Source organism: Leptosomus discolor, chromosome 5 (genome assembly GCF_034619465.1).
Source record: "Leptosomus discolor isolate bLepDis1 chromosome 5, bLepDis1.hap2, whole genome shotgun sequence".
In the NCBI taxonomy this organism is placed as follows: domain Eukaryota; kingdom Metazoa; phylum Chordata; class Aves; order Leptosomiformes; family Leptosomidae; genus Leptosomus; species Leptosomus discolor.
This window is the reverse complement of record NC_141395.1, coordinates 22,213,400-22,226,385: the sequence shown is the minus strand read 5'-3', so window position 1 is coordinate 22,226,385 and position 12,986 is coordinate 22,213,400. Positions and strand designations below refer to the sequence as shown.

At 37.2% G+C, this 12,986-nt stretch overlaps 1 protein-coding gene across 2 annotated transcripts in view; it reads left to right on the top strand.

Annotated features, from left to right (window-relative positions):
• LRP2 (LDL receptor related protein 2) overlaps positions 1–12,986 on the top strand; it is a 127,603-nt gene that overhangs the window by 70,134 nt on the left and 44,483 nt on the right. For both annotated transcript variants that reach the window (XM_086466064.1, XM_086466065.1), the window contains 10 exons: positions 689–832; positions 1,831–1,940; positions 3,075–3,252; positions 3,597–3,810; positions 4,292–4,531; positions 4,663–4,851; positions 5,952–6,872; positions 7,401–7,566; positions 8,402–8,560; positions 12,040–12,329. In XM_086466064.1, the coding sequence (XP_086322190.1) occupies positions 689–832; positions 1,831–1,940; positions 3,075–3,252; positions 3,597–3,810; positions 4,292–4,531; positions 4,663–4,851; positions 5,952–6,872; positions 7,401–7,566; positions 8,402–8,560; positions 12,040–12,329 (2,611 nt within the window). The remainder of the gene's footprint in view (positions 1–688; positions 833–1,830; positions 1,941–3,074; positions 3,253–3,596; positions 3,811–4,291; positions 4,532–4,662; positions 4,852–5,951; positions 6,873–7,400; positions 7,567–8,401; positions 8,561–12,039; positions 12,330–12,986) is intronic.

The following is a 12,986-nucleotide window of genomic DNA, read 5'->3' as shown; positions in this document are numbered from 1 at the left end:
TAATAGTTGTGAAAGATTCATGTGATAATATGCAGGACTTCTGCAGAACTCTTGTAAAACTTAAATGTAAAAAGTAAAACATTTCTGAAGAATGCTCTTCAGGAAGGCAGCTATAGTAACCACTTCACACCTTTATCTGCCTTGTCTCTCTGTTTAGCACTTGTTTGTGTCATGCTTTAGCATCGCACACTGTAGCTAATACCATAGAATCTGCAAGTCTTAAGTTATCATTTCAAAGGTTACTATTATGAAGAAACCTGCAAGGATAATCTTAGTCTTGATTCTTGCTATTACAGCTTATTAAAAATTCAGTTCTTGAATATTTATGCATGGAGAGAACACTGTTTTCCTTTAAAAGATGGTTAGCTGAAGTATCCTGTTAAAAAAATCTTTTGATAATGAAATACAAATTACAGACGTGTGACTGTATATAGCTTAAATATATATGGTTCAATCTTATGAAATATAGTAATTTTATTTCTGTTGATCGGGTATTGGTTGGTGAGTAGTAATGCCTCTTTGCACTGGATAATTGTGATTTACAATAATGTTTTTACCATGTTTATGCATTGAGCATATACAAATACGTTCCTCTTTACTGGATTTTCATTTTGTGCTCATTTAGTTGGAATAGAACAGTGTTTTCTGCACTTGACATTTTTCCATTTTTGTTGTCTTTTTTTCCAAGGGTGAAATTCACAGAGTGAGGTCAGATGGAGCCAACAGGACAGTTTTTGCTCCAGCAGCTGTTATTGGTACTCCTATTGGTCTGGCATTGGACTGGATGTCTGCAAACCTGTATTACAGTAACCCAGGGACACAGTCAATTGAGGTAATTATTTAAGATGGGACAACTGGAAAGTAAGAGCCTAGATTTTTCACTGCTATTGATACAGGTTGAAATCGGTGATTTTTTTTTTTTTTTAGTGAAAAACTGAAATTAGATTTATTTTAGGATGCAAACAGTCTGTAGAAAAGTATTTTGCAAACTTGAAGAGATAAACCTGCATTTGAGCATAGTCAAAGATTGAAAGCAGTATATTCTGGGAACTTATTTGTGTGTAGATTTCTTTTTGTTTTGCTTTGTTGTTTGTATTTTATTTTATTTTATTTTATTTTATTTGTTTTTTTATTTCCCCTCCCTCCCCCCAGTCATTAGGCTTCTGGTGTTTGACACACAACCTCTCTGGTCACTAGAGTCATTGTCGTCGTTGTTGTTGTTATTATTATTACTATTATTACTATTTTCACTTCAATGATCCCAATGCAGTGCCTCTGATAGTAAAGGAATGTTGCCATCAAATGCAGTAAGATCCACTCCCAGATGCTTTGATATCCTATTACGTAGCTTTCTGGAGAGTAGCAGTCTGATGGTATGTGAAGGATAAAGTAGCCATTTATTGTAGGGTTATAGAGGATAAGCAATATATAATAAAGTGATGACTATGAATAAGCCCAGCCATTAATGTCCTTGTCCTAAAATATAAACACATACTATTAAATTAAAAGACAGTTAATTTAAACACATAAAACTGAATACATTCTGAATCAGCATTTCATCAACCCGTTCAGCATGTAATACTTTCAAGATATTATGGAAACTGAAAGATTTTTATACATAGGATGCTTGCTTGTTAACATAGGCAGGTTCTAAGCTGCAAGCAGCTCATTCAAGGGGTACATGTTAGAGAAAGGAGATGATTAGAGTACAGAACAATGTGCTTTTTCTTCTGTAATTTCAACTCCCTGTGGATTTAGGCTTCCTTTCTTTAATTTGAAAATCTGTCACAAATTCTGTTACATGCTCTGATGAGTTCAATGTTTGCCTAGGTCCTGAAGCTGCATGGTGACATAATGTACAGGAAAACACTGATTACCAATGATGGCACCTCTCTTGGAGCTGGCACGCCAATTGGTTTGACAGTTGATCCAGCAAGAGGGTAAATTTCCAAAATTGCTGTTACCTTTGCACATGAGTGTATTCTCCACGTATTTCTTAATTCTTCAGCTTCTAACCTGGATTTGACATGGTTTTGTTTTTTTCATATTTGTGTAGAATTTCTTTACTCTTTTTAAGCCCTAGAAAATAATTACATGGCTTCAGAAATTGTTACAAAGATGTTCATTCTCCTTAATTTAACATGTACTTATATGGTAGAATTTTTTAAATAAAAGGATCTCAGAATATTTTGATTGTTAAAAAAAACCCCAAACAACATCTGAAAAATAGGAACCCAGAGTAAAGAGAGCTCTAAAGTCTTTATAATATTTTGTGGTGTCTGTCTTGAGGCCTATCTGTAGTAGACAAACACAATACATGGGAAGAATGTCACATGCTACATAGCATAGCACTAAATATGATTTTACTATTTTCTTCCAAAAAGCTGTAATTTGCTTTTTTTTCCAACAGAGTACTCAAAATTGCAATATGATGCTTTTTTTTTTTTTTTCCTTCTTCCCCAAAATCAGGTCCATAGGACCATGTTAGTAATGAGACAGTTCTGCTGGTGGCTTGGCAGGCTTTCAGATGAATTGATGCCTGAGTTTTTGTCCCTAGTTGGGAGTGTGACTGCCATGTCCCCTAGGTGTTCTTCAGTAACTGAGGCCAGAGCAGTGCGCCCATTCCCCAGAGCCAGATAATGGAATTCTGTTTCATATAGATTATTTTGAACTTGTAGTTTTAATTCCAGATTAGAACCAAACTCACTGCTGAAACCTTGCAGCCATCTGTGAAACAGAATTATTATTCTCCTGCTTCCTTGTTATAGTCCTAATACTCTACTGTCAGTATTGCAGGATGATACAGGGGAAGTTATGAATTTCTAAAAATGATTTAATGGGCATTGGTCTCTTTTTCAAGAGAAACAGACGTTTCTTTTTCAAGAGAACAAGCATTTTAATCTTTTTTCAAATGGGATCTCTTTTTTATTGTGGCCTGCTTCGAAGTGATCTCTGTTCAGCATGTGCTGAAGTATTTGGCTGACGAAGGAGGTCGATTTAAGTATATACTCAAGTGACTCTGGTCCATTGATCTCAACCAGCTTTGCTAACAGATATGGTAATGTGTGTTACAGGAAGCTGTACTGGACAGACCAGGGAACTGACAGTGGAGTCCCAGCAAAGATTGCCAGTGCAAACATGGATGGATCAGGCATACAAACCCTCTTCACTGGCAATCTTGACCATGTAGAGTTCATTACCATTGACATTAAGGAACAAAAGTTGTACTGGGCTGTCACAAGCACAGGAGTGGTAGGAGATTTTTTTACTAATTACTTTTCTACCTGTTCATCTATCTCTCTGTCATATGGTTCACATGAGTAATTGAGTTACTGTAGTTTACTCATGTGAGTTGCAGGACCAAGCAAAATCTGAATAACTGTTATTACTAATTACCATCAAAAATATATTATGAATTTGAATGAAAACCCAGAAATCATTATTGGCATCCTGCTGACACTTTCCTTCCTACCTATACATAATGGTCTCATGCATTGAAGAGATTTTAGTAGCATATGTTGCGTTTTAATTTTGTATTGTAGCATTGAACTTTTAATATAAGAAATGTAATATTAAGCTTTAAACTGATTTCTTAGATTGAGAAAGGCAATGTGGATGGTACAAATCGTGTGACTCTGGTGGTTCATCTTTCTCATCCATGGGGAATTGCTGTGTATGATACCTTTCTGTACTATACTGATCGAGATTATGAAGTTATTGAACGAGTTGACAAGTCCACTGGAGCAAACAAAGTAGTACTGAGAGATAATGTCCCAAGACTGAAGTGCCTACGTGTATATTACAGAGACAGTGAGTATTTGCTAAAGAGTTATTACAGGATATCCAATTTGTGAAAACCTGGAACTTCCCTCAGAGACAGAATGCATGCTCTTTCAAAAGAAATGGTTTGGTTAGACTTTCAGGAAAAGTGTCAGAAGCATTTTACCTGGTTTTGGTAAAGAGATGTTCCACCATCCAGTTAAGGCATCTATTGGCACATATATTTTTACTAAAATATTATCAGTGTGATATTGACTAAATAACAAATTTTGTTACTTTGGCTTCAAATTTATATATCTGTTCTATTTGCTTCTTGGCCCCATTGATCTTAGATGACAAGAAAGGAGCAAATCCATTGCTAACACTTGCATGATAAAATGTACAGTGATTAAGATCTTCATTTTTGTCAGCTGGTTGTTAATACCGTGCAAGTACATGAGTTTGGTTATACATCTGTGGAAGTGATGATACAGTTCAGATTTTTATGTCTTGCCATGTGTGTCTTTCACAGATTCTGCTGGTTCCTCAAATGGCTGCAGTAATAATATTGGAGTTTGCCAGCAGCTTTGCCTGCCTGTACCTGGTGGATTATTTTCCTGTGCCTGTGCTACTGGCTTTCAGCTAAATCCTGATAACAGAACCTGTTCCCCATACAATTCATTTGTAATTGTTTCTATGCTTTCTGCAATTAAAGGATTTAGTTTAGAGACATCTGATCACTCTGAAGCCATGGTACCACTGGCAGGAAGAGGTATGTGAATATTATAGCTGGAAAAAAAATCTTATAATGTCTAATATTTTGACATTTCTTGCTGACATAGCATGCCAAATAAGTTAGGTTACATCAAAGATAATGTATTATTACTTTTCAAAATATTTCAGGACGAAATGCACTTCACGTGGATGTTCACATGCCTTCTGGTTTCATTTACTGGTGTGACTTCAGTAGCACAATTTCTTCTCAGAATGCAATACGTAAAATTAAACCTGATGGTTCTTATTTTAGAAATGTTGTTACAAATGGAATAGGACGAAATGGGATCCGTGGCATTGCGATTGACTGGGTAGCAGGTAAGCATAGATGAATTTAAGAGAATGTTACTCTTAACAGATTGTAAAATTTTTAGACAAATGTCCTAATGGAACTATTTTGAATGGAAGTTCTAAAATTCTAACTTTTGTGTCTATGGACTGATTTTCAAGCAAAAGGAAGTAATGAATGACTCTTATGTTTATATATATGTGTAAAAATGAAAGTTTATCAGAGCAGATATATAGAACCTTTTCTGTCATGGTACTTTCGTGTTTGTCTTAGCTCCCTGTTCCTGTCTGTGCATCATAAGTAGCTCTTATCCAATGTGCTACTATACTTTACTACCATAGTGAAAAACACATACCAGAGAAGAGTGCACAGAAGTTGTCTGATGACATGGTAAATAAGAAAGGAGGACCCTTCATCTACCCTCAGATTGCTATGTACCGATCCTATAAATTATAATGAAAAGTGGAGAAAGCAGAAGAAATAGTTTGTCTTTGAACTTTAATTTCCCCACTTGCACTTCCTGTTCCTATTTAAACATACTAGAGATTAAGTCAAATATCAACTCTTCAGAAAGTGTCATCAATTCTAAGCAGCTGGCCATTGCCATTAATACCTTTATTTGGTATGTATACGTACACATGTGTGTGTTTTGCAAAAGTTCTTCTGTTAAGTGATGGGCTTATTGGGATGAGTTTTAGAATAATCATGTGCTGTATACATTTAATTTAGTTACTGTATACAGTGCTGTGCCATAACATGGATTTTGTAGTTGTTTGTTGAAAAAGGTGAAGGGATAAGAGTATGGAAGGGCAAGCCAAAGGATTTAAAAAAAAAAAATTACACCAAGTACACCTAAAGAACAGCTGCACTTTTGATCTTATACCACTGATTTTCCCTGTGACAGTCAATGAGGATTTAGAAATTAATTGGCTATTGTCAGTTTGGGTGTCTTTTTTTCTAATTCCTCAAAGAGTAGACAAGTACCTTATGCTTCCAACTACTAAGATGTTGATGGATATTCATTTTATGGTTTAGTATTTTATCATCTCATGTTTCTTAGGTGTTGATGCAATATATTAACTTCCTGTTTTGTTTTTCTGCCTCTTTTTTCCTTCTTCTTTAAATACAGGAAATCTTTATTTTACAAATGCATTCTTGACAGAGACTTTTATAGAAGTTTTGCGTTTAAACACAACTTATCGCCGTGTTCTGCTTAAAACTACCATAGATATGCCAAGGCACATAGTAGTTGACCCAAAAAACAGGTATCTGTTCTGGGCAGACTATGGGCAAAATCCGAAGATCGAACGTGCATTTCTTGACTGCACCAACAGAACGGTTCTTGTGTCTGAAGGCATTGTCACACCTCGTGGGCTGGCCATAGATCACAGCAATGGCTATGTTTACTGGGTGGATGATTCCTTAGATATGATTGCAAGAATTCAGCCTGATGGTGGTGATGTTGAAATTGTGCGTTATGGCAGTCGCTATCCGACTCCATATGGTATCACTGTCTTTGGAAATTCTATGATCTGGGTGGATCGGAACCTGAAAAAAGTCTTCCAAGCCAGCAAAGAGCCAGGCAATACTGATCAGCCAACTGTAATACGAGACAACATTAATTGGCTAAGGGATGTTACCATTTACGACAGTCATTTCCAGTCACGCTCACCCCTTGATGTCAACAACAATCCTTGTCTGGACAACAACGGAGGCTGTTCTCATCTGTGTTTTGCCCTACCTGATGTGCAGACACCCAAATGTGGTTGTGCCTTTGGAACATTAGGCAGTGAGGGCAAGAGATGTTCCATTTCAACAGATGATTACCTGATTTTTGCTCTTGAGAATGCCCTCAGAAGTATCCACCTAGATCCTGAAAATCACAGTCCTCCCTTCCGCACAGTCAACGTGTTAAGAACTGCAGTGGCCCTGGATTTTGACAGCATAAACAACCGAATATATTTTACACAAAGTTATCCTTCAGGGACAGGAAGAATCAGTTATATTAGTATTTACTCAGGAACTGGCTCTCCAACAGTAGTTGCATCTGGTAAGTGCACTGAAATGTGACACAAAGTGATTGGATATTGAAAAAAAATGGACTGCAGCACCTAGCACTAGCTCAGCAGGTGTTTTTATGCTAATGTTCAAGGTAGACTGTTTAGTTAAGATATCTTCTAAGTTTTTTCCTCTTCTGAAGTTCTTATTTCATCTTAATCACAATGAAATGGAAATATAAAACAGGTTAAATATTATTATATATATAAAATTATATGTAATAAATTTAAATTATATATAGTAAATGAATATTATGGAGTGAGGGATGGTTCCTACTACTTAGAGAATAACAACTGGAAGTTGGGTCTGTGTGAGGAAAAGGTCTTTGTAACCCTACTACATATACAGGACTGCCTAAATCCTAAGTATCAGTTCTTCAGAATTTTAAGTGGACAAATTTGCATTGATACCAATGGCGTTTCAAAGAGATCTTTGATATAGCACGTTATCATAGGTGAAGGGTATTGCAATATCTCAGGAAGCCGTACTGAACTTGTGTGTTTGCTTGCATGTGTCTAAGACCTGGGGACTCCAGATGGCATAGCCTTTGACTGGATCAACAACAGAATTTACTACAGTGACTACCTCAATCAGACTATCAGCTCAATGGCTGTAGATGGATCTAACCGCACAGTGATTGCCCGGGTTCCACGACCAAGGGCCGTTGTGTTAGATCCCTGCAGAGGGTATGTGTTGCACTTTGTATACTTTATTTTGACTGCAGGTGAAACTATAATTTAGACTTCGACGAAGACTGCCTGATACTTCCTGTTCTGAGCCCAAAGTTCCAGCTGTGCATAACCATCCTAGATCTAACGCTTTAATTTTTCTAAGCTGGTCTTGGCCTCAGAGATTTGAGTTTTCTTCTGAGATTTTTAGAACATTTTGAATGTGTAGTGCATAAAGCTCCATTTAGTGAGGGTGGGAGCCAGCTACTGTGGGTAAATGAGAACAATGTTCAAAGCAGGTGTTTGTCAAGCAACTAACCATCCTCAATTTGCTGTGTGAGGCAGAAAAACAAAGGATATTTGTTGAAACCAAGATTTCTTCAGGAATATCGTATCATGATAATCAGGTGGCGCTGGCAAGAGATCTCTCTATTTAGAGTCTTATATAATCTTTCCGTTTTTCTGTTGTATGTCATGAGTGCCTCAAAAGAATTCTTGTTTCAGTATCAAAACATTCTCTGAGAGGCTGGGGATGTTACTGTTATATACTGTATTTCTAATTTCATTACTAATTATACTGTATTTCAAATGAAGAAAGACATTAATTGACTTTACTGGATTCTCATAGGAGCCAGAAAAACTTTTCTGAAGTTCACTCCAGTGGGTTCCAGTGATCCCTACTAGAAGATTCTCTTGTCAATGTGGGCCAAAATAGAGGAAGAAGTTCTTTTCTGTTAGTTTTGCACTGTACACTTCAGTGAGGGACACCAGGGTGGAAATGCTCTGGAGCAGATAATGATTTTTGCGAGCTTTATTTGCTGAAAATATGACCTTGCAATCATGTTATTAATAGGTATATGTACTGGACTGACTGGAGTTCAAATGCAAAGATAGAACGAGCTACACTTGGAGGAAACTTCAGAACACCTATTGTGAGCACAAATTTGGTATGGCCAAATGGGCTTACCCTGGACTATGAAGAACAGCAGCTATACTGGGCTGATGCAAATCTGTATGTATTCATAACATACTTGTTGGTTTACATTTGATTAATTTTTCATAAATCTGTTATTTATTTTTCTTCATTTTTAAAATTTTTTCTGCATTTCAATTGAATTTGGTGCTTTGTATTATAGAATGTTAAGAGTTACTTATTAGCAATGCAATGTCAAGTCTTGATGTGGAACTACTGTGCAATAAAAAGTTTTGTTATGGCATAGTGTAGATGTAATCCATTGCTTTATGGCATTTGTACCCACTGGCAGTTTGTTCATCTTATGTGCAACTCAAGACTTTTATAAGCATCTTCTCCAACAAATACAATCCCAGTGCACATTTTACATCATTCATTGCTCATTATTAGTGCCTGTTACCTGTGGAGTTTGGCATGATGTTCTTGCTGTGGCCTACCAGACAGAACTCTACTCTTCAATTTATGCCACCAGAATTTCTGCTATCAGCAGGAAAGTTTTAAAAAAATTTGGTTTATATCCATTCAAATTCATCCATGGTCTGAGAGAAATCACTGCAGCAATCATACCTTTCCCCTCTGGTACCTTCAGCATAGCAGTTCTTTTGCAGGCTTCTTTGCTGTGACAGAAAAGTGATGTCTGTAATGTAGTGTCTTTTATGGTCTGTGCCTCTATTGAATCTTCTGGGAGGAAGGCATGCTTATTTGGATTCATCTGTGTGCAGGAGAGCAGGGTGTGTGTAATGAAACGCTCTATTTTAAGGGGAATGCAAGTTGTCAAGTGAGAGATCCTCTTTTCTCGTTCAAACGCTGGTTAATGGAGGTAGGGGAGCATATGCTTAAATAGTGTGAAGTTGTCTTTATTCTGACTTTCATGGGGAAGGCCTTTACCCTTTCAGATGGACAGATATGAGCATGGGGTAAGGTATGAAGACCAGTCACTTCAAAATGAGTGTTCCTTAGCTCTGAATGCACCAGGGGAACACAAGGGTGAGCCATATATTTTGCTCCATTTTTACTCTTGCTTATTCTCCTCTTGTTTATGCTAGTGTTCCAAAGGTGCTATCCCTCTGTCTAAAATAGTGTTTATATTCTTTTATTTTAGACCCTCCTGTTGCCTTGTAAGTGTTGTGATACCAGTGGGCACACATGCAAGTCTTCAGATCTATCTCAAGCAGATAGAACATATATGCTAGTTGCACATTGTTCCTTTCCCGTATTTTGCTGCATGTGACATAGTAAGAATCCCTCACCAGATAGCATGCTGACACTTGGAAACTGTCTACAGGGCTCCCCCTAAGAAGTTTCCTGTGGTATGAAAGGAGGAAATTACCTGAGCCTGTATTGCAGGAGAGTTGCATTTGAGCTTCTTTTCTTTTGTAGAAGTGCAGTTTCATAGAAAAGTGCCTTCCTGCACTTTTCCCACAATTGTTCTTTCATATTAAAGCTTTTGCATTATAAAGTGTCTGCCCATTACTATTTTCCTGTAATAATTACTAATATTATATTTTTTTCTTCTCCTGCTTATATGAAATGCAACTTTTTTTCTTACTACTAGTGATGACAAAGGAGACGAGCTTCTTCAGCTTCTTGAGAAATTTCTTATCTGCTCATTTTCTCTCATTGGCTCTTTCCATTCTTATTCAGCTGACACTGGTAGTCTAGTAAATGTCTGAAATATAACTGATAATAAATTTTATCTCTAGCAGAGACTTAAACATACAGTTGCTTTGAGGTTAGATAAAATACATTCAAGTAATTTTCTTACTGCTAATGCTGAGTTGTTGGAGCATTTTTGTGTTTCTGTGAGAACTCTTTTGGTGGCTTGAACAGAAGGGTGGAGCTTCTGCTTGGAGTCTCCAACAACAACATTTGGCCCTTCTGACTTCACAGGCAAGAGGTATTGGCCACACAGTGATGAACAGGGAGAGAAGCTGCTAGCAGGAAGAAAATCACTGGGTATGATGTCTTTAGTCCCACATCTTCCTTATATTTACTCTCCGTAGAGCCATTCTGGGATTCTTATTAGCTCTTTCCAGAAGCTTGTGTGTGAAAGATGCCACAGCCTCTTAGAGAATTGTTCTGTTCCATTGACATTGCATAAACACCACTCCACTTCTTAGGCATTACGCCTTTATATATAAGCATACATACTGTCTTACGTCTATCTGCTGTTTAGAGGTGAGTATTAAGAGCAGTGCAGTTGAATGATGCCATACTTGATGGAGCAGAGACAACCCAAGGTGTGTTCTTTCTGTCAGTCAGCGGTTGGCAGCCTTGCCATGTGCACATTAGAGTGTGACTGAACAGCAAGATGCTGGGAGCTGGGGGCAAGGACAGCCTTTATCCATGCTCATTCTTGTTCTGCTGTCTTCAACTTGCTGACAATACCTCATCTCATTTTCAACATTTACTTATATCTTGATGTTTTTCTGTCAAGCTCTTTCTCTTCCTTTGGATAACCCCATCTATTATTTGTTAATCCTTCTCTTGTTATCCTCATTGCAAATAACTTGAATATCCTCCATTTTCTCTTCTCTCATGCTTTATTCTTGTATGGTTGGCCGTCTCAGACAGGGATCTGTGTGGTAAAAGGAACCTCTAACTTTTATCATCGTTTTATAAATAATGCTTAGAAATAATGCCCTAGCATGAAGAGTGCATGTTAGGTCTCCTGGCATCAGCGAGATTCCCTGCTGACCTTTGCTGAAGTGATCATTAAGTGTGGGAATGGCTGAAGGAAAGAAGCAGTGACTAAGTGGTTGTGGGTCAGTAGTGCTGTCTGTGTGAGTAAAGAATGGTTCACATACAGCAGAACATGTCTGTCACAGAACTTGGAGTTGAATCCTGTTTTTCTGGGGCTCCTTCAAGTCTTTTTTGTTGGAATTTTGTTTATCATTGCAAACACTGTTTCTAAGGTAGAATCAAAACTGGCAGATCAACTAGGAAGATAAGTTTATCATACACTATATGTTTGTGGCTATTAGATGTTATATATGTGATGGTTATTATATATTAGAACTGTTTTTTCCTCCTGTATTCTTATGTGAGAAATAACAGAAAATGGATGTTTATAGTCTCATGAATTTGCTTGTATTTCCTAATTGAGTAAATTTGGATCTGCAGAAGGTAAAACTGAACTGAAAACATGCCACATTTCATGGGTCTGTTTTCTCCTGGTGCAAGAAGTCATTAACATTATACCCATTCCAGAAGTGTATTTTCTCATGAAGTTTTGCATTCATTTTAGCTCTTAGTAGCATAGTTGTTTAAACGTTTAGGTCTTCAGCCCAATTACTTCCATTGTATTATTGTGTCAGTATTACAGAGCTGCTACTCTGCATCACTATTGACACCATAGATTGGAAAATTTGAGATTTTTTTAACTCCTAACAGCACCCAACATATTGGTGCAATTACTGAAATGGTGAATACTGGTTGCCGGACTAATTAGGGCATGGCTTTATACATGCTAGAAGACTTCTTTCATGTAATATATAATAATTTCTTTGTTATTTTAGGCAGAAGATTGAGCGATGCACTCTCACTGGTACAAATCGTGAGGTAATTGTTAGCACTGCTCTGCATCCATTTGCAATGACTTTGTTTGATCAGCACATATATTGGACAGACTGGAACACACGAAGCATTTATCGGGCTAATAAGTATGATGGTTCAGATCAGACTGTAATGATCATGAATCTTCCACAAAGACCAATGGATATTCATGTCTGGGCAAAAAGTAAGCAGCAGCAGTGTACCAACCCTTGCAACCAGTTCAATGGTGGCTGCAGTCACATCTGTGCACCAGGTAAGCCGTTATGCTTGAAGATTGTAAGCTATTAGTGTTGTCTGTATTAGAAGTCATGGTATAGCAATTTTAGTCCCATGGGGACAGCTGAAATATTTCTTAGTATTCCTAAATGTTTCGTATTTATTTTATTTATAAATGCGATCAAAATGATTGCATTCAGGGACATGGTATCTTGCCAACACACCTGAGGGTTGTGTCTGAGAATCCTTACAGATAAAAATTATGGGTCTCTCTAATTTAAACCAGAACACACTTTTCTGGGGTTTTAACTTTTTTTTTCCTCTGGGATGAGACATGAAGTGAGTTCTGCAGCATATAGTTACCTTAGGAATACATACTGATATGCTATATACTGAACAGATGTTTTCTACCACGTATTTTAAAGTCTTTATGATCACTGTTTCTTTATCATATGATACTATGAAGTCTTTCCCTAATGATTAATTACCAAAATAAATGTTTCTACTGCTTCATTTTAAATGCTGGACAATTACTAAGAAGATAGCACGAATTTCTGTCTACACTGTGGGGCAGGTGTCCTTTTGAGTAATGGACTCCAGAAACATACTCTATGTCATCAGCTGTGTGTTTGAGTGAGACCTGAGTGACATAAGTATCCCATCTTGTACCTTTCCTTCTGCATGTGTAAGGAGA